This window comes from Thalassophryne amazonica, chromosome 9 (genome assembly GCF_902500255.1).
Source record: "Thalassophryne amazonica chromosome 9, fThaAma1.1, whole genome shotgun sequence".
Taxonomy (NCBI): Eukaryota; Metazoa; Chordata; class Actinopteri; order Batrachoidiformes; family Batrachoididae; genus Thalassophryne; species Thalassophryne amazonica.
In genome coordinates, this window is record NC_047111.1 from 17753129 (window position 1) to 17774239 (window position 21111).

Sequence of the window (21111 nt, forward strand, 5' to 3'; positions counted from 1 at the left end):
TGGAATAGTCACAGATTGCATTTCAGAGCTTCTAGAATTCAAACATTTTCGTGCAGGTGGTGTTGGGGGGGTAATTTTGGGTTTCAGCTTTTGTTTTTCATCACTTTCATCCCTGAATATGAGTCATGATTCACTTTTGTGCGGATTAAAGTTACTAACTGGGACTCCTGTCTTGTTGCAAGAAAGAAACGAGAATCGTCCTCCGTTCTGTTCACACAGCTCCAAATGTTGCGCGGCTCTCTGACAAGTCAAGATAGAACCATAGAATTCAGTCTGAATAATTTCAAAGCGAAACACAGTTTTGTTTATTTTTATTTATGTCCAGCGATCAAGGATACAGTGACCAATTTCATATTTACTTACTTTAAGACTCAAGGAAATACATAGAAAACCTGTAAAGCCTACTTTTAGTACAAAATTCACGAGGTATCGATAAGGGAATCGATAAGGAATCAGATCGATAAGCAGAATCGATAATGACATCGATATCGATAAAACCTGATCAATACCCATCCCTACTCTGGACCCTCTGCTGCTTCCTGATGTCATCATTCATCAGTTGATCACTCAGCGCTCAGCCTGGACCGAACTCTTCATGCCTCACAGCTGTAGGGTAGAATGAGTATGTCTTTGACCTTGAAGAGAGGAGAGCATTCTGAAGGTCTTGATGTACTTTCCTGTCATCCCATTGATGGCGGTCTCCATAACAGCAGTGTTATTGAACTGAACTCCCAGGACCTTGAACTGTTCCACCATCACCTTCACCCCACGAGATCAAAGTGCTTTGTAAATTAATAAATCACTTCATTAATTCAAGTCATTTATATAGCACTACTTTAAAGGAAAATAAAATTGTAATTGTAAATTAATGGCTAAGTAACCTTTTATGTAACCATGATAAGAATACAATCAATCAATCAATCAATAAATAAATAAATAAATACGGAATTTAACCTCTTGGCGATGAAAGCAAAGTAAGTAACGAAACATTTTCACCTTTGCAATGTTTGAAAGATGGAAGAAATCTATTTTTGCTTCTGAATTAAGGAAGTGGCCCATGATTTAAATGATAACCTGCAACATCAGGAAGTTGCAACAATGAATGATGAAAGGAGTAGTTGTGAACAGGCTGATTTGTAAGACAAAGATAATATAAATCATCTCAAAAAGTGAACAATCAAAGAATCAAATATATGAGTCTTAACTGAATAGACATAAAGGAACTTTTGCTTACAGTATTTGTCAGGATCAGTTTAAGGTGTACTTAGAAATATTAACTAATTAATAGTATATGTAACAACACTAATCTAATATAGTGTTCTGTATCTCAAAACATGTAAAAATGAGTTTCCCTGTCACAATTTAAGATCTTGTCAAGTTATTATAAAACAAAATTAAATATGTAGCTTGATAAAACCACTTGTGTTTGTAAATTACTTGGGGCCATAAAAGTGTTTTTGTACTTTTTATTTATATACCCACTGTGGAAGTATGTACTTATTGGGAAGAATTAATCCAGAACAAAGACTGAGAATTTATTAACTCCAAAGACAAGTTGATCAGTCCCTGTATAATCAATATACTAGCGATATGATCTAATTCTTGAAGATCAGCTCTCGTGTCAATAGGATTTATCCCAGTTTACGTTTTTCTCTTTTATAACATACCTGTAACACTGTCCACTGATGTGGACATACACAGACCACTGCTTTTGTTACATCTCTTTCAAACATAAACACAATTTATCTATTACATTGAAACATTATATAAAAATTAATCATGTTAACTTAAACAAAACATGCATCAAACCTGAAATATCAAAATGTCTGAACATACGTAATATAAAATGTGTTCTACGAATACATTATTAATAACATTCATTTTAAATGTAGTTTCTCTTTATATGATACTTTGCAGTCTCGACATAAACTGCTTCGACGCGGAGTTTTGACATAAAAAGGCACTGACAAAATATTGGAAAAATTCTTGCAGACATCAACAACTATGAAGATACTTTTTTAATACCAAAATTATGGGTGATACGCAGCTTGTTAAATGACACATTTGAAAGCCAAATTTGATGTTCATGAGGTCCAAAAAAACAAAACAAAAATCCACTGAATGACGTATATAGTGTTAATGAGAACTAAGTTAACAGTTACATGTCGGTCGGTATATCCTGCCTGAAACGTCCGAGTGTGTTTGCAGATGACACACCACCCCAGATTTAATACTGAACATTTTGCACAATCAAATTGTTTTTCATTTTAATCTGTGAACAAACATTTGGACTCACTGTCGAAGTGGTTTTCGTGGGTTTCTAACGGACTTTGGAGTATTTAGGAGAGAAATCAGTGGGCAAAACAACAGAGAAGCGCCTCATACGGCACCAGACAAGGGAGCTTTCAAGGCTTCTCCAACAAAATACAGAAAACCTCAAAGCTCTAAATGACCTAAATATGTAGAGACACAAGCCCGCTGTCATTTTTGTTCGGTTATAGTGCTCTTTTCTTTGTGCTGGTTTAAATTTGGCTCGTTTTTCGGTGCAGAGAAAACACAAAGCGGCGCGACATTCAGGCAGCACAGAGGAAGAGCGGGTTGGGTTGAGTCTTTACGGTTCTCATGCTGTGTTTAAGTACCGCCTCTGACAATCTATTCGTCAGACTCTCAGTGAGGTTTGTGGATCAACGTCGAAGATTATGGCAGAAGTTGTACCAGTTCCAGCCGCAGATGCCGCTCCGCCGGCCAAAGCACCCAAAGCAACAAAGGCCGCCAAGGCACCCAAGGTCGCCACAACACCCAGGAAGAAACCGAGTACATCGCACAAGAAGCCTGTCAGCGCTCTGATCCTTGAGGTGGTGGGTCAGAACAAGAGCCGCTCCGGGACGTCTTTAGTTAATCTCAAGAAGGGTTTGGTTGCTGCGGGATACGACGTGGAACACAACAACACCCGCGTGAAAAAAGGCCTCAAGAATCTGGTGGACCGCGGCGAACTAATTCACACGAAAGGAGTCGGAGCCTCCGGATCATTCAAGATCAACAAGGCCGCACCTAAGAAGGAGAAGAAAGAGAAGAAGATCGCCGCCAAGAAATCCGCTCCCAAAGTCAAAGCGGTTGCTCCCGCGAAATCCGCAGCAAGCAAGAAGGTGGATAAGAAGAAGACGACCGTTAAAAAGACATCGGCGAAGAAGAGTCAGAAGCCAAAAAGTTCCGTAAAGCCAGCGAAGAAGGCACCGAAGACCAAAAAGAGCAGCGTGAAGCCGAAGGGGGCCAAAAAGCCGGCAGTCAAAAAAGCAGCTGCAAAGAAGACTGCGGAATCCAAAACCAAGAAGTGAGGTGCTGAAAAACTCAAAAACAACAAACGGCTCTTTTAAGAGCCACCCACCTTTTTCCCCAAAAGAGCATCCTTTAATGTAAAGTAAACTGTAATATGGACTTATGTGCATATAGGGCACGAGTTTCCTGCAGAAATGTTTTTAACGGTGTATCGTTGAGATAAAAAAAAAAACATTGTTCAGCTTCGAAAGGTGAAAATTGCATTTATTTTGACTTTTTTTTTCAAAAACTTTATTTCAACAAATACAATAACAAACGAACAAAACACAAGGGCAAAGAGATATACAAGAAAAATAAAAGTTGAAGTTCCTTATGGAGGTGTCAACATTGTTTCTGTGTTCAACAAAATAGTTCGTTTTCACTTCACACTTTTTTACATTTGTAACTTTATTTTTTTGATTGAGAAGTTGTGCAACACAGTGCATTTTTTTTAAAGATCATTTATTTTGACTCGATTTAACAGAAGCTACCAGTGACGTTGCTGTATGACGCGGCTCCTGATTGGTCAGGCGTTTCTGGCGCAGGTTGGCGCCCATACACCGTCTGAATCACCGCTGCTTTGATGGAATAAGTTAGAATATCATTTCACTTAACCTCAGTGCCTTTAGAAGTGTGAAGACACCGGGGGACATGGAAGGAAATCCATGAAAAAATGGGAGAACATAGAAAACGTACTCAGAAACACAGTGCACATAGCTTCCATATAATGGGGCCTAGAGACCCCAAATCATTGCAGGACGGTGCAGGAAAGTATTTTAAGTTGAGGTGTGTCTGATTAGTTTCACATAGCAGAGACATCCTGCATTGATTTGGGGTCTCTAGGCCCCATTATGTAGAAATTACTTTTCCAGAGAAAATCAAGGGATTTAAAAAAAAAAATCATTAAAAAAGAGAAGATATAGGGAAACCTTTTAAGTTCAGGTGTGTGTCTGATTAGTTCCACATAATAGAACCATGCTGCATTTATTTGTGGTCTCTGGGCCCCATTATATAGAAGCTATTGAAGGGAAAAGAGGAATTAAAGGATTAAAAAATTACTATAAAATAGAAGATTCAAAGAAATCTTTTAACTTGTTACAGTTTTTAGATATTGTTATGGTTTTAGGCTAGGTGGTGTGTTTTTATGTGCTATTGTATTAATTGCATTTTATGCTTTTTAAACTATGATTTTAGCCTTCTATGGTATTTATGTACTAATTGTGCAATTAGTATTATTGTGGTTTTAATTATTACTATAGATTTTAATATGTAGGACTGCTTTTTTGCATTTACGCAATATCTCTAAAATCAGAAAGGTCTTGTCTCAGAGTGATGCTGAAAAACTAATTCATGCATTTATTTCCTCTAGGTTGGACTATTGTAATTCATTATTATCAGGTTGTCCTAAAAGTTCCCTAAAAAGCCTTCAGTTAATTCAAAATGCTGCAGCTAGAGTACTGACGGGGACTAGAAGGAGAGAGCATATCTCACCCATATTGGCCTCTCTTCATTGGCTTCCTGTTAATTCTAGAATAGAATTTAAAATTCTTCTTCTTACTTATAAGGTTTTGAATAATCAGGTCCCATCTTATCTTAGGGACCTCGTAGTACCATATCACCCCAATAGAGCGCTTCGCTCTCAGACTGCAGGCTTACTTGTAGTTCCTAGGGTTTGCAAGAGTAGAATGGGAGGCAGAGCCTTCAGCTTTCAGGCTCCTCTCCTGTGGAACCAGCTCCCAATTCAGATCAGGGAGACAGACACCCTCTCTACTTTTAAGATTAGGCTTAAAACTTTCCTTTTTGCTAAAGCTTATAGTTAGGGCTGGATCAGGTGACCCTGAACCATCCCTTAGTTATGCTGCTATAGACGTAGACTGCTGGGGGGTTCCCATGATGCACTGTTTCTTTCTCTTTTTGCTCTGTATGCACCACTCTGCATTTAATCATTAGTGATTGATCTCTGCTCCCCTCCACAGCATGTCTTTTTCCTGGTTCTCTCCCTCAGCCCCAACCAGTCCCAGCAGAAGACTGCCCCTCCCTGAGCCTGGTTCTGCTGGAGGTTTCTTCCTGTTAAAAGGGAGTTTTTCCTTCCCACTGTAGCCAAGTGCTTGCTCACAGGGGGTCGTTTTGACCGTTGGGGTTTTACATAATTATTGTATGGCCTTGCCTTACAATATAAAGCGCCTTGGGGCAACTGTTTGTTGTGATTTGGCGCTATATAAAAAAATTGATTGAAAATTGATTGAACTTTTGATGTGTGCCTTTATGTACTATTTGTACATTTTGTTTTTAATCACACAATAAAATATTAATGTTATGGTACACGGCTGTTGGCTCTTATTTTGTTGGAACAGTGTAGGAGGGGTTTACTGACAAGTTCAAATTTTTCTTGTCCAATCTGCTGCAGCGCGCGCTCAGTCTGGACCAATCAGCGCTGTCGGAGCTCCGGCGGCTCCTTTATAAGTCCGGTGTCGCCAGAGAGGAGACATTCCTTTTTTAAGTCTGCGTAGGAGAAACAGCGTAAGTTTAATATGGCCAGAACTAAGCAGACCGCTCGTAAATCCACTGGAGGAAAAGCTCCGAGGAAACAGCTCGCTACCAAAGCCGCCCGGAAGAGCGCTCCGGCTACCGGCGGCGTAAAGAAGCCCCACCGTTATAGGCCCGGCACCGTGGCGCTGAGAGAGATCCGCCGCTACCAGAAATCCACCGAGCTGCTGATCCGCAAGCTGCCCTTCCAGCGCCTGGTGAGAGAAATCGCTCAGGATTTCAAGACCGACCTCCGCTTCCAGAGCTCCGCTGTGATGGCTCTGCAGGAGGCCAGCGAGGCTTACCTGGTCGGCCTGTTCGAGGACACCAACCTGTGCGCCATCCACGCCAAGAGGGTGACCATCATGCCCAAAGACATCCAGCTGGCCCGCCGCATCCGTGGAGAGAGGGCTTAAACTGATCTGAGAACATCTACAGTCAACAAAACGGCTCTTTTAAGAGCCACATCACCGACCAATAAGAGCTTTTTGTGCGCTTACAATCGGTTTATTGTGGGATGTTTGTACGTATTTTTTTTTATATGGTTCATTACATTTAGTGAAGAAACTTGTACAGGGCAATACAGTCAAAATTTTAACAGTTAAAAACAGCTGTAGCTTATGCATTTTTGTTCTTCAGATAATGTAAGCTTGATCCCTATGCATGTCATGATTAGATATTTGATTTATTTTCTTTTATTGCTTTGACTCTTTCCTCATATCTCACTGGGACAAATACTCAATGCTAAAAATTATAATTCTTTAATCAAAGTTTATACAATTTTTTGTGGAATCAAACATATATGTGTGTGTGTGTGTATTGGTACCACATCATGAACAAAAGTCATGATGGATAATACAGAAATAGTGTTTTTTTTTTTTTTTAAATAGACACCAATAAAACACCACTTAAGTAGCTACAGGAGAGTTAGTTTTCCCTGCAATGACAACATTTTTTACACACAGCTCTATGAGCTTCAGCCTAATATGTTCCTTCATGTTCCTAACACTTCAGGAACATGAAGAGACGTGTGCTGAAGGCGGCCGGCCCCGATGGTGTACCTGGAAAGGTACTGAAAGTGTGTGCTGACCAACTGGCTGGAGTTTTCACCTGCATCTTCAACCTGTCACAGGCCACCATTCCACCCTGCCTCAAATCCTCCACCATCATTCCAGCCCCAAAGAAGTCAGCAATGAAGAGCATAAATGATTACAGGCCTGTTGCACTTACGCCTGTGGTCATGAAATGCTTTGAAAGACTGGTCTCTCAGCACATCAGAGCCTGTCTGCCTCCCACTCTGGACCCCCACCACTTTGCCTACAGGGCAAACCGCTCCACAGAGCACACTATCACCACAGCTCTCCACTCTGCGCTGAGCCACCTGGAGCACCAGGGGAGCTATGTGAGGATGCTCTTCCTGGACTTCAGCTCAGCCTTCAACCACATCATCCTGGAGATCCTGGTCCAGAAATTGACACATCTGGGCATCTCAACCCCCATCTGCCAGTGGATCAAGGACTTCCTCACAAACCGCCCACAGTCCATGAAACTTGGCTCCCACCTTTCCTCCACCATCACACTCCGCACCGGTTCCCCTCAAGGCTGTGTACTGAGCCCCCTCCTGTTCACCCTTTACATGCACGACTGCTCTCCCACCCATCCCACAAACGCCATCACAAAATTTGCAGATGATACCACTGTGACAGGGCTCATCTAATGGGGGATGAGACCAACTACAGAGACGAGGTAAATCGACTGACAGCATGGTGTTCAGCTAATAACCTGCCGCTGAACACCACAAAAACAAAAGAAATAATCCTGGACTTAAGGAAGAACAGGGCTGACCCACCCCGCTCTACATCCATCAGGTTCCTGGGAGTGCAGCTCTCTGACAGCCTCTCCTGGACTGCCAACACCACAGTGGTGGTGAAGAAAGCCCAGCAGCGGCTCCACTTCCTGAAGGTGCTCAGGAGAAACATTCTGGAGGAGAAGCTGCTGGTGTTGTTCTACAGAGCCACCATCGAGAGCATCCTGATGTACTGCATCACAGCGTGGTTCGGGGAGTGCACAGCAGCAGACAGGAGAGAGCTGCAGAGGGTGATCAAAATGGTCCAAGGGATCACTGGCTGCTCTCTGCCCAGCCTGGAAGACATTGCCAGCTCTCGCTACCTTAGCAGAGCTGCCAGCATCAGCAAAGACACATCCCATCCCAGCAATCACCTGTTTGACCTACTACCGTCCGGCCAACGGTATAGGTCAATCTAAACTAGGACAAACAGACTCAGGGACAGGTTTCTCCCCAGAGCGATCACTGCTCTGAACAAAAACAAATTACTCTAATCTGCATCAAGTTTCTTGTGCAATATCTGTAAACCATGTGCAATATTCCCATGCAATATGATTCCACAGTTGTACATAATTCTTGTTTTACATTACTTAGTCCACATTTTATTTTATTTTACCTTATGTTTATATTAGTTGTACATATACTCTGAATAATTTACTGTTAAATTTCACTATCTTTTATTTGGCTAAAAATTACTCGCACCACGGAAAGCACCTTTTTGGAGTTGCACTCAAATCTTGTTGTAATGCAAATTACAAGGACAATAAAGGTGATTCTGATTCTAATATAAGTAATAAAGCTCCAAAACTATGCACAAGTAGACCTAATAAATGTCTTAAAATAGTTTGTCCAACACAAAACACATGTGGCTACACATGTTGAGTTAATAAGCCAATTATTATTATTATTATATTTGCCTATATGCTGGAATAAGGGAGAGAACTCTTCAAATTATTGTTAATTACTTCCCATTTCAATCATACTCACAGGTGAAATGTTCGTCCACAGCCTTTGAACTGGTGATTTGTGCAGTTTATAGCTGCACATGAAGGTATGTTTAACAAAATTACAAAGCATAAAGTTCCGTGCGCCTCATTAAAGATCAACAGAAAAGAGCATTCAGGAGCGAAACATCAGAGTGGTAATATGGCAGTTGGTTTGCTTCAAAAATATTGGCCAATGAGCAATCCGGTAATATGTAGAGATCAGTGGGAGGACCTTTACTCTAATGATGTTGGTGGGGTGGGGTTCCTGTCCATGTTCCCTCTGCATAAGCCCCTGGCCTGCCCTCCGCACTGAGCTGGAAGAATGAAGAACTTTTGTATGTGGAATGTAGTTATGTGAGGGACAGCAAAGTGTTTTGTCTAGTTTTCATTTTGTGCTAATTTGTTGTTTTGGTGCAAACTTTTGTGAAGTTTCAGTTGCTGCACAAAACAGCAAACTAACTGCTTGCCACGTGTACTGCTGATATCAGGGATTACCGGTACATGTATCGAATGTGTTATCCTGGGTGTTGATCCTAATCATGACCCGGGGTTGCAGACTGAACGGTCCACCCCCAAAAATCAATCTGCGCATCTGTGCATGCATCATTTCGGACCACAGCAACATGTCTGAGACAGAGTCCCTTCACTCAAAGCAATCAAATGGATTGAGACTATTAACCATCAGATGATAAAGGTAAAACCTCTTAAATCATTCTTAAGTCAGTTTTAAGCAGAAACGATGCCATTTAAGCAGAAATTAGGTGAAATTCTGTGACGCTATGAAATGTCTGATGCACAGTGAACGCATCAGCTAGCAGCTTGTTTAGGTCTGATTGCTTCCTCCATCTTTTATGGTGAAATAATGCTGAATTTATGTAGAAATGATTGTTGTACAAAAGCTTCAGATATCTGTTGCTGAGATACATGATGACTGGTGTGCAGGGAAGTGTCTATTTGCATGGCCGCCGTGTCCATAACTCTCATTTGGATATTGGCACAGCAAGGCTGGTGGCAAAACTTGGAACTACTTGTATAAACAAACATACTGCATTAAATGAGAGTTATGGACCCGGCTGAATAAAAAAATAAATAAATCATCAAAATCAAAAAAATATTAAAGGAGGTAAGACATCTTGAATGCAGTATGTTTGTTTATACAAGTAGTTCCAAGTTTTGCCACCAGATTCTTGCCGTGAAATGAAAGTTATGGACACAGCTGAATTAAAAAAAAAAAATCAAGAAAATTGAAAAATATTAAAGGAGTTAAGACATCTTGAATGCAGTATGTTTGTTGATACATAGTCTTGCTGTGCGAATAGCCAAATGAGAGTTATGGACACGGCGGCCGTGCAAATAGCCACGGCTGGCAGTTTGAAGCAGAAATGAGGTGCTAATCTGTGAACCGTGTCATGGGGAGGTTAAGGGGACCGTTCGGTCTGCGACAGGTGACACCTATGCAAAACTTGCTATGGATTCATGCTATCACACTTTGGTACTCTATTGCTAGTGTTATTTGCTATAAATAAAATATATATGTATACTCAATCGCTTATTTTAAAGAAAAATATATGACAGAAAAATCAAATTGATAACTCTCAAAGTTGTCTCATATCTGTGTTGCCTCAAATGATAAGGAAAATTAAAAGCTTGTGAAGCCCGCCAAAAGAAAAAGAAGAAAAAAACCCGCCTACGGCAGATTTGAGTACAGAGGCGGAAGCAGCTCAACCAATCATAGACATGGATCTGCACAGTCCGATTTGCATACAGGGTCAATAAGAACACCAGCTCGACGCGGTTTACTGTATTTAGGTAACTGAGAGACGGCATGCCTGAGCAACAACAACCCAAGGCCCCGAAGAAGGGCGCCAAGAAGTCGGTGGCGAAGAAAACGCTTAAAGGAGGCAAGAGGAGAAAGAAGGCTAGGAAGCAGACTTATGGCATCTACGTGTACAAGGTGTTGAAGCAGGTCCACCCCGACACCGGGATCTCCTCCAAGGCCATGAGCATCATGAACTCGTTCGTCAACGACATCTTCGAGCGCATCGCCAGTGAGGCATCTCGTCTGGCTCACTACAACAAGCGCTCCACCATCAGCTCCAGAGAGATTCAGACCGCCGTCCGCCTGCTGCTGCCCGGTGAGCTGGCCAAGCACGCCGTGTCCGAGGGCACCAAGGCCGTGACCAAGTACACCAGCTCCAAGTGAACAGCTGCTTGTGCGGCAACACAACGGCTCTTTTAAGAGCCACACACATGCAACCGAACAGCAAAGTGGCCTCACTTTAAAACACATCTTAACTAACTTTTCTTTCTATATAAATCTTATACTAAAGTCCTCGTGGTATATATGAATATAAAATCATGCTTCTATAATGCAGTAATAACTAACATACGCTGTAAAATGATGGGATTAACTTCCCACTGTTTGCTGGGGTAATGTATATCCTGATGATAAAAATGGTGCAAATAATCACTGAATTCCACATTCAAAGTTCTGCAAATCTACCGGTATAGTTTGTTGAATTTAATGTTAAGACCGTTTATACTGACGACTTCAAACTTAGAAACTGGAAAAAAAACAAAACAAAACAAACAAAAAAAAAAAAACAGCAAGGCCACTCCTTGTTCTGATTGGTCGCTGCTGCTACTGCTTCACCTGACCAATCACAGAACAGGATGCGGCTATAAAAGATGTGGCCGTTGCACTTATATCGCTAAATACACTGCAATAGTCTAAACAAAATGTCTGGAAGAGGCAAAGTTGGTGGAAAAACTAAAGCGAAGCCGAAGACTCGCTCTTCTCGTGCCGGGCTTCAGTTCCCGGTCGGTCGTGTCCACAGGCTGCTGAGGAAGGGGAACTATGCGGAGCGTGTTGGTGCCGGCGCTCCCGTGTACCTGGCGGCTGTGCTGGAATATCTGACCGCTGAGATTCTGGAGCTGGCTGGAAACGCTGCCCGCGACAACAAGAAGACTCGTATCATCCCGCGTCACCTACAGCTGGCTGTCCGCAACGACGAGGAGCTCAATAAGCTGCTGGGTGGAGTGACGATCGCTCAGGGCGGCGTGCTGCCCAACATCCAGGCCGTCTTACTGCCCAAGAAGACCGAGAAGTCAAAGTAAAACTGAACTAGTGAAAATCACTAACTGCCAAAAGGCTCTTCTCAGAGCCAAACACCACTCCCAAGAGCGCAAATTCAAACTCGTTCCATATAACTCCTTAAGTATTTTGTTTGACAAACTTTAAACTTGCTACGTCCTGTTTTCATCAATTTTAGTATGAAACATTTTAAAATGGGTTCATAGTTAAGTCACCCCACTCTAGTAACAATTTTTCAACTCGGATATGTTCATGTAATAAATTTATGCAGACCAGTGGAATAATACACATATACATAATACACAATACACTGTTCGTTTTAGTGATATGATCTTTTAAGGTCGAGGAATGTAATTGTCAGGTAAAAAGTCCATTGATGGGAGAAACAGAACACTGCCCGGTTCTATACTGGATAGCTTTAGAGTGGGGTGACGTCACCAAGGAATCGAGATATAGTATTTATTAAAAAAACTCAAATGTGAGCCTAAAAGTTTCAAAGTTTTAGCCGTTCCTTATTTTGTGTACATATACTTAATCTATCGAATCTAATATTTAATGTATCGGACTTGCTTCATGTTACTGTAATTACAATATTTGAAACAATGTTTTTTGTTAATCTGTCTCGCCACTCGCTGTGCACAAAATGTATATTTCTTTCTATTGACGTTTCAAAATAACAGCTGATACGGTCGATTATGTGAAATCAGACGGTTGTAAGTTGACGCACACTAAAACCCGCCTGCACTGAGCTGGAGAGGCGTAAAACGGTCAGCCAATCACCGACGTGGATCTGCACAGTGCGATTTGCATTAGCGTCTATAAGAACACCGGCGGTAGGCGAAAATTTATTTTCCTTCGACTGAGCGACAAGATGCCTGATCCACAGCAAACCAAAGCGGCGAAGAAAGGCGCCAAGAAGTCTGTGGCTAAGAGCGCCGGTAAACCTGGCAAGAGGAGGAGAAAGCACAGGAAGGAGAGTTATGCCATCTACGTGTACAAGGTGTTGAAACAGGTCCACCCCGACACCGGGATCTCCTCCAAGGCCATGAGCATCATGAACTCGTTCGTCAACGACATCTTCGAGCGCATCGCCAGTGAGGCGTCTCGTCTGGCTCACTACAACAAGCGCTCCACCATCAGCTCCAGAGAGATTCAGACCGCTGTCCGCCTGCTGTTGCCCGGTGAGCTGGCCAAGCACGCCGTGTCCGAGGGCACCAAGGCCGTGACCAAGTACACCAGCTCCAAGTGAACAGCTGCTTGTGCGGCAACACAACGGCTCTTTTAAGAGCCACACACACGCAACCGAACAGCAAAGTGTCCTCACTGTGTTTTGTTAAATAAGTTAAATTAGTACTGCTAGTTTGAACAGTAAGTTTAGTCTGACCTGCTTAGACCCTCATTTTGGGGGGGAAAAATGAAATACACTCGTCCTAACGTAATAATTCAAACTGCTGTTTGTATCTTTAATTATTTGAAGCTTAAATAATTTTAGTAATGGTCAAATGACAAACTACATGTGTTGGTGACACTATTTTTATGGTATTGATCTGATACCAAGTAAGTGCAGGCCTAGTATCGCCGATACATTTTCATATTTAAGCTTCATAGATCCAAAAGACCTAGGATAGAATTTCGCCAAACATTGTATGTGACAACAAAATAGTTTCTCAATCAACATTTTTGTTAAAAAAAAAAAATCACTCAACATAACTCTCCCGAGGTAGAGAGCTGACAAACCTCAATACAAGGGTGCTCCGTGTTGTTTGACACAGTGCAGAGTAGACTTTGATGAATCTGCGTGCGCAGCAGTCAGTGCGTGCGGGAGAGAAAAAAGCTTGAGTATGAAATCTTTTTACATGAGGATTGTTCAATATCAATACCAGCATTGGTATCAATATTAGGATCGATCCACCCACCTCTAGCGTCAGTTCCAGAACTATTATCTTAGCCCCATTAATGTATATTTTTACAGGCTACTGACATCCCCGATTGCACCAAGTGGATCGGGTCGAAGATGCAGATGGTTTTCGGTGTCAGAACAGTTATTCTCGCTGGCAGAATCTTTTTCAATTGGCATGTTTTTCTGGTATCACAGAGTAAAAAAATTTTTTTTAATTGGGCGAATAGACCAAAGAGCTGACAAAAAAAGTATCATCTCCTGCTGAAATCGCCTGCATTATTTATTTATTTTATAATCACCAGGCAGAGTTCTGAACTCGTCCGTAAACAGCTCAACCGCCGCTGTGTTTACAGTTGATCTGGGCTTGAATCAGTAGGTGCCGTTCCAGTGATGACGTAGCAACAATATGGCCGAGGCTGAGGGCTGAAATAGAGCGCAGGCTTCAGACAGCTGTAGTTTATCCTTCACCTGAGCACTTATAGACATTTATCAGGATTTTTTTTTTTTTAAATATCAACAATTCATAATTTTTTGTGATTATTTGTGCACATTTTTGGCAGAGCGTCACCTACACTTTAAGATACATGAAATTCTCCTTCCTGACAAAGTGGGGAATTTTATTACTACTTAACAATGAAACGGATATGATTTTTTATTGTCTTCCTGAACATTCTGTTTCAGACAAACACACCACAAATAAGTTGAATTATTTTAACATTTTTCAAATAAAATCACATCAAAAAATATTTAGGAAAAGGAAAAAGCACATTTTTCTGTATAATCAACCCTCTAATTTGTTTTTTTGTGCATTGATTTAGTATGATAAGTGACCTTTACTATTACTGAAGTTCCTTTTGTTAGTGCTTTGATTCCTGGGTAAGTCTTATAAAAATAATTATTACAGTTACTATTATAAATACACCGGAGTATAAGTCACAGGACCCCCCCCCCCCCCCCCCAAATAAAAGAAAGTGATTTATACTATGGAAAATACAGTATATAATTTGCTACCTGTTTTACTAGAATGTCACTTGAGGATTTTAAAATAAACATGATCAGCAGCACTGACTCCTTTAAAAAAAAATTGTCGTCTTTCTAGTTTCACTAGTTTTCAGTCTACCAGACTTTACATTTTAATTTGATCTGCACAACACTTTACAATAATGAGTAGTGAACTGAACAATTTTCCAGATTTAATGTAGCGATCGTTTTTAGTACTTTTCTTTAAATCTACACTTTTCTTGTATGCTCAAGTTCCCAAAAAAAAGCAACGTCACTCCATTTTCTGATTGGACGCTGCTGCTACAGCTCCGCCTGTCCAATCACCGAACAGCAGGAGACTATAAAAGACAGCGTTCTCCCCACCGTGTGCTTATTTAGCAGAACGCGAGCAATACTACGTTTGAAATGTCCGGAAGAGGCAAAGGAGTTGGTGGAAAGGCTAAAGCGAAGCCGAAGACTCGCTCTTCTCGTGCCGGGCTTCAGTTCCCGGTCGGTCGTGTCCACAGGCTGCTGAGGAAGGGGAACTATGCGGAGCGTGTTGGTGCCGGCGCTCCCGTCTACTTGGCGGCTGTGCTGGAGTATCTGACCGCTGAGATTCTGGAGTTGGCTGGAAACGCTGCCCGCGACAACAAGAAGACTCGTATCATCCCGCGTCACCTACAGCTGGCTGTCCGCAACGACGAGGAGCTCAATAAGCTGCTGGGCGGAGTGACGATCGCTCAGGGCGGCGTGCTGCCCAACATCCAGGCCGTCTTACTGCCCAAGAAGACCGAAAAGAGCAAGCCCAAGTAAAACAACGCTCTGACAACAAAACGGCTCTTTTCAGAGCCAACCACAGTCTTAAAAAAGCCAAATTCCATAAGTAAATATGAGGTGTCAAACACTCCAGCTCTGTAACGTCGCATCACATTTAAAACGTGTTGGGGATTTAATTATTTTAAGTTGTCATGAATGTGTTGAATTAATGACATCTGCTCCGCGTTTGTTTCTGTGAAATGAAGCTCAAACCCTGAAAACCGCCCGCGGTAAATTTGAATAGAGACAGACGCAGCTCCTGTGATTGGCTGCCTTTGTTGGGGCGGGTGAGTGCGCTTAGTTTAATATTTTCTTTCTCGAAGTGTCTATTCAACAAGCCGGGATCAGCGATCAGCCTGAGCAATGTTAAAGGACTATTCTGCAGTATTTTTATGTATTGTTATATAATTTTATTGCCGAATAAAATAAAATGAGATTCTGTGAGTAGTGGATTTCTGTTAGCGGCGGATCTCTCACAGCGCCATGGTGCCGTGAGGCTACTTCACATCGACGTTGAAACTTGTGCAATTGTTCGCCAAATGCACGAAGTGTAATCACAGCGGCCACCACTTTGTAATCCAGAATGGCCACAGGACACAAAATGACGTGACCAATACGTCACATGAAAACCCTCTATAAAACTGCTGTAACAAGCAATGCTGTCATACTTACCTGTCTACAAATGTCTTTCATGAGACGTGCAACATTTTTTTTCATATGTTGCAGACCAAATGTGTTAAGAATTCGTACACTATAGTGTATTTGTTCTTGTATTATATATTGTAGCGACCCTGCAAATATGTTCAGGTTGAAAATGTTATGAGATGTTCTGGTTTACTGACTGTTGTAAATGCATTGTTGTGTGTTGTTTGTTGCATTGTTGGTGTGCATTGTTGTTCCTTTTACAGGTGCAATTGATAGAGCATGAAAAAACAAAGAAATTGACACCAAGATTGGTTAAGAAATAAGGAAGTTATGGTAATTTTAGTCTAAAAATTCCGTATATTTTTTCCTATCGATCAATTACGCACGGCCATTTTCGCGTTCTCCATGGGAAATACCCCAGCGACACAATGAAAAAAGTGATCTTTGTGGGGAATGCTCTGCACACAACGATAAACACGCATTGATGGAATGTGCATGGAGGCCTTGATCGGGAGATCGTCTTGTCCCTACAAGGTTACCCTTTGATACTTTGTACTTAGATTTTGCAAAGCATGTGATTCTGTTCCACATGTCAGGTTAATTTCTGAGTTAAATAAGTATGGTATTGTTGGAAAACTTAATGTCTGGATTGAAGACTTTCTTAGAGGAAGGAAACAGTGTGTTTGCATAAGTCACCATTATTGAAGGTAACAAATAGGGTCCCTCAGGGATCAGTCCTAGGACCTGTTTTGTTCCTAGTCTTTGTAAATGATTTGTCGGGTGTTCTTTCAGCAAAGAGTAAGATTTTTGAAGATGACACAGAATTGTTTCACCCTATGCAGTCATTAGAGGATGGATTACAATTGTATTAAGGCTTACTTAGATAAGCTGCTGGATTGGTCAAAAGAATGGTTACTTAAGTTTAATAGTGAAAACTGCAAGGTAATGCACTTTAGTGCAAAAATCCTTGTTATGAGTATTACATGAAAGGAGATAAAATAGATATGAAAGAAAGTGATTTAGGTATTTTGTTTACCAGTAAGTTTTCATTTTCCAAGTATATAAGTAATGCAACTGCAAAAGCTAATAGAGTGGTGGGTCTCATCAATAAATTGTTAAATTTTATCAGTAAGGAATCTTTCCTGGTATTGTATAAGAGTTATGTTAGCCTTCATCTAGAATATTGTGTACAAGTGTGGTCCCCCTTTTTGCAGAGGGACAAAGATACATTAGAAAAAGTTCAACGCAGGGCAACAAAAATTGTACCTGGTTTAGAACATTTATCTTATGAAAACAGGTTAGATGAACTCGGACTTACTACACTAGAAAACAGAAGAACCTGTGGGGGCCTTATTGAAGCTTATAAAATATTAAACTGCCATGAAAATGTTGATTTCAACCAATTTTTTCAAAAAGAATTTTCAGAAAGATTTTTTTTTTCAGCAACAGAATTGCCACCTTGTGGAACAGTTTACCTAACCATGGCATATGGCTGAGGAGGTATGATCGCTATTATGGATTTTAGGTATTGTTATGGTTTTAGGCTAGGTGGTGTGTTTTTGTGTGCTATTGTATGAATTGCATTTGTCTTTTTTAAGTATTATTTTAACCTTAGATGGTATTTATGTACTAATTGTGCAATTAGTATTATTGTGGTTTTAATTATTACTATAAATTTTAACTTTTGATGTGTGCCTTTATGTACTATTTGTACAAAAAAAAAATCATCACACAATAAAATGTTAATGTTATGTTGTGGTACACGGCTGTTGGGTTCGGAACAATGTATGTTGTTCTTATTTCATTGGAACAGTGTAGGAGGGGTTTACTGACAATTTCAAATTTTTCTTGTCCAATCTGCTGCAGCATGCGCTCAGTCAGGACCAATCAGCGCTGTCGGCGCTCTGGCGGCTCCTTTATAAGTCCGGTGTCGCCAGAGAGGAGAGATTCCTTTTTCAAGCCTGCGTACAGTGTTGCCAGATGTAAGATGACGGGCAGAGCCCAACGATGTCCGATCTAGTTTTCATTCATCTCTATGTTCCTCCCGCTTCCATTTCTTCCTTGTAGTTTTATGGAGATAGGAAAACAACGAAATGGAGAACTACCGCCACCAACTGGTAAGCATAACATATTTATAGATTGCCTTCTTCTTCTTCTTCGTGTCAAACCCGATGGTACTTCTCTTTGGTGATCCCTGCAGGCCAAAAATGAAAATCCGCGCGTGCACACAGTGCATGCTTATTGTGATGTTTACAACCTTTTTTCACTTTGAAGTTTGCTTTCTTCACATTTAACAAATGTTTAGCAAATTTATTTTGCAAGAAATATTTAAGAAGGTGAAAGTGCTTGCGTCTTTGTGCGCATACATGTGTTTTTGGGAATTTCCATCAGACCAGCTGTGTGCATGTTGTTGACCCCAGAAGTGCCAATTCAGGCGTTTGTTTTCTCAAAGGTTAAGGTCATTGTGTCAAAGGTCAGATGTTCTACCTGTTTGGTCTCTGACTCCTCTCAGCTACTTTGGATAATTTCCCCCAAACTTGACATATGGATGACCCTCAACCCCAGAATTAGCATTCAAAACATTTGTGTTAAAGGTCAGCATCATTGGGTCAAAGGTCATATTAGGATTTTCATTCTGATGTCCGCCAAACTTGGCACACGTGTAGGTGGGTTCTGGAATTGCACCGGCAACATCAAATTTGCAAAAGGTCAATCAGTGGGGTCAAAGGGGTTTTTTTGTCGGTATGGGTTGTTTTGCTGATTCTCCTAAAGTTTGACGTGACCTTCCAAAAATTATTTCAACAAAAGTCATAAAGGTCAAGCAGTTTGATTTTCACCCTAATGTGGAAAGCAAATCTGACAAACACACAGGTGAATTCCAGAACTGCCTTGGCAAGATCGGTAAGAGGGCAATCATTTGGGTGAAGGTCAACTCGACTCACTCACTGCATAGTTGTTGGCTTTGCAGAAATGCCTCAAAAAAAAAAAAAAAATTTTGTAGCTAAATTCCAAAATGGATGACATTTATTCTTCCCCTTCTACTCAACACCCCACAATGGCAACATGAAAGTTTTGCAAATTTATTCAAACTAAAAAATTCAGGAGTCACATGTACATAAGTATTCGCAGCCTTTGATCAATACTTTGATGATGCACCTTTGACGGCAGTTACAGCCCCAAGTCTTCTTGACTATGATGCCACAAGCTTGCTGCACCTATCTTTTGGAAATTTGGTCCATTCCTCTTTGCAGCACCTCTCAAGCTCCATCACGTTGGATGGAGAGGGTTGGTGCACAGCCATTTTCAGATCTCTCCAGAGATATTCAATCAGATTCAGGTCTGGGCTCTGGCTGGGCCACTCAAGGACATTCACAGAGTTGTCCTGAAGACACTTGATATCTTGGCTGTGTGCTTAGGGTCATTGGCCTGCTGAAAGATGAACCGTTGCCCCAGTCTGAGGTCAAGAGCACTCTGGGGCAGGTTTTCATCCAGGAAGTCTCTGTACATTGCTGCATTCATCTTTCCCTCAATCCCGACTAGTCTCCCAGTTCCTGCTGCTGAAAAACATCCTCACAGCATTGTTAAATGTGAAGTGCTGTAGACTTTTTCCACACAGAGCTGTTCAGCCGATAAAAAGGCTCCATCTGCCATCCCCTCTATTTGATACGGGAAGTTTTGTTCTAATCCTTAGTGTAGAGCTAGTGCAACATTTAGCATTGGGCTGGACAGAATGTTACAGTCGGGAGGAGGTGAACCCCTAAGTGCAGGACAGCCAAGGCGATGAGTGGTTTAAAGCACAGTTTTATTAGTGATAAAGAAATCAGACAAAATGTGGCAACAAAACGTGGAATTGGGAGTTGTCTTCCAAATCCTGGTGAGGGCCACAGAGGAAAGCTACTGCACTGCCGGTGGAAGCTCACCAGAACTGGGGCCTCTTTCCCTCTTCTGAAAGTGTGACATCAATAGAGGGCTCCTTCCTGTAAAGGAGAGTGCACGATCAATAATGGGAAAAAATCCAAAATGTACGATAATTTCAGTTGGTTGCCCAAACACGCATCTCTCTCTGACCCAAGAATCATTTTGCAGGCGTTGCACTCAGGCTAATAATTTCTCCCAAAATACGATAATTTTGAGGTTTTGGTATGATAGTTGCATATTTCAGATCTGGCAACACTGTCTGCGTAGGAGAAACAGCGTAAGTTTAATATGGCCAGAACCAAGCAGAACGCCCGTAAATCCACCGGAGGAAAAGCTCAGAGGAAGCAGCTCGCTACCAAAGCCGCCCGGATGAGTGCTCCGGCTACCGGCGGCGTAAAGAAGCCACACCATTACAGGCACTGCACTGCGTTACCGTGGCACTGAGAGAGATCCGCTGCTACCAGAAATCCACCAAGCTGCTGATCCGCAAGCTGCCCTTCCAGCGCCTGGTGAGAGAAATCGCTCAGGACTTCAAGACCGATCTCTGCTTCCAGAGCTCTGCTGTGATGGCTCTGCAGGTGGCCAGTGAGGCCTACCTGGTCGGCCTGTTCGAGGACACCAACCTGTGCGCCATCCACGCCAAGAGGGTGACCATGCCCAAAGACATACAGCTGGCCCGCCGCATCCGTGGAGAGAGGGCTTAAACTGATCTGAGAACAGCTACAGTCAACAAAACGGCTCTTTTAAGAGCCACATCACCGACCAATAAGAGCATTTTCCTAATTTTGTATGCTTACAATCTGTTTATTGTGGGATGTTTGTACGTATTTTTATATGGCTCGTTCCATTTAGTGAAGAAACTTGGGTACAAGGTAATACGGATTCAAAATTTTAACAGTTAAAAACATTAGCTACAGGGAGAGGACCCACCGATATGTGTGTAAATGTATTTATATATAAAATCACTGGATCGCTCATTGGCCCACACTCCCCCTGCTGAGGCAAACTGGCGGCCATATTGCCACACCCAATTTATGCAGACTGCACAGTTTATTAGAATGTCAACAATTTCAAGTAATAGCTG

The 21111-nt window shown here is 41.7% G+C and overlaps 6 protein-coding genes and 1 pseudogene across 6 annotated transcripts; all 7 read left to right on the top strand.

The window, feature by feature from the left end:
• Nucleotides 1-2319: 2319 nt before the first annotated feature.
• Nucleotides 2320-4654, top strand: LOC117516835 (histone H1-like). The gene has a single exon (XM_034177701.1). It carries the CDS (start codon nucleotides 2700-2702, stop codon nucleotides 3333-3335), a length of 636 nt encoding a protein of 211 aa, XP_034033592.1. The 5' UTR covers nucleotides 2320-2699; the 3' UTR covers nucleotides 3336-4654.
• Nucleotides 4655-5678: 1024 nt separating this feature from the next.
• LOC117516837 (histone H3) lies at nucleotides 5679-6311 on the top strand. Its single transcript, XM_034177702.1, has one exon. It carries the CDS (start codon nucleotides 5847-5849, stop codon nucleotides 6255-6257), a length of 411 nt encoding a protein of 136 aa, XP_034033593.1. The 5' UTR covers nucleotides 5679-5846; the 3' UTR covers nucleotides 6258-6311.
• A 4172-nt stretch (nucleotides 6312-10483) lies between these two features.
• LOC117516839 (late histone H2B.L4-like) lies at nucleotides 10484-10922 on the top strand. Its single transcript, XM_034177704.1, has one exon. The coding sequence runs from the start codon at nucleotides 10499-10501 to the stop codon at nucleotides 10874-10876; it is 378 nt and encodes a 125-aa protein (XP_034033595.1). The 5' UTR covers nucleotides 10484-10498; the 3' UTR covers nucleotides 10877-10922.
• A 481-nt stretch (nucleotides 10923-11403) lies between these two features.
• LOC117516842 (histone H2A-like) lies at nucleotides 11404-11821 on the top strand. The gene has a single exon (XM_034177707.1). It carries the CDS (start codon nucleotides 11413-11415, stop codon nucleotides 11788-11790), a length of 378 nt encoding a protein of 125 aa, XP_034033598.1. The 5' UTR covers nucleotides 11404-11412; the 3' UTR covers nucleotides 11791-11821.
• Nucleotides 11822-12625: 804 nt separating this feature from the next.
• On the top strand, nucleotides 12626-13062 carry LOC117516840 (late histone H2B.L4-like). The gene has a single exon (XM_034177706.1). It carries the CDS (start codon nucleotides 12639-12641, stop codon nucleotides 13014-13016), a length of 378 nt encoding a protein of 125 aa, XP_034033597.1. The 5' UTR covers nucleotides 12626-12638; the 3' UTR covers nucleotides 13017-13062.
• Nucleotides 13063-15048: 1986 nt separating this feature from the next.
• LOC117516838 (histone H2A-like) lies at nucleotides 15049-15502 on the top strand. The gene has a single exon (XM_034177703.1). The coding sequence runs from the start codon at nucleotides 15075-15077 to the stop codon at nucleotides 15459-15461; it is 387 nt and encodes a 128-aa protein (XP_034033594.1). The 5' UTR covers nucleotides 15049-15074; the 3' UTR covers nucleotides 15462-15502.
• Nucleotides 15503-20300: 4798 nt separating this feature from the next.
• On the top strand, nucleotides 20301-20800 carry LOC117516841 (annotated as a pseudogene).
• The last annotated feature ends 311 nt before the right edge of the window (nucleotides 20801-21111 follow it).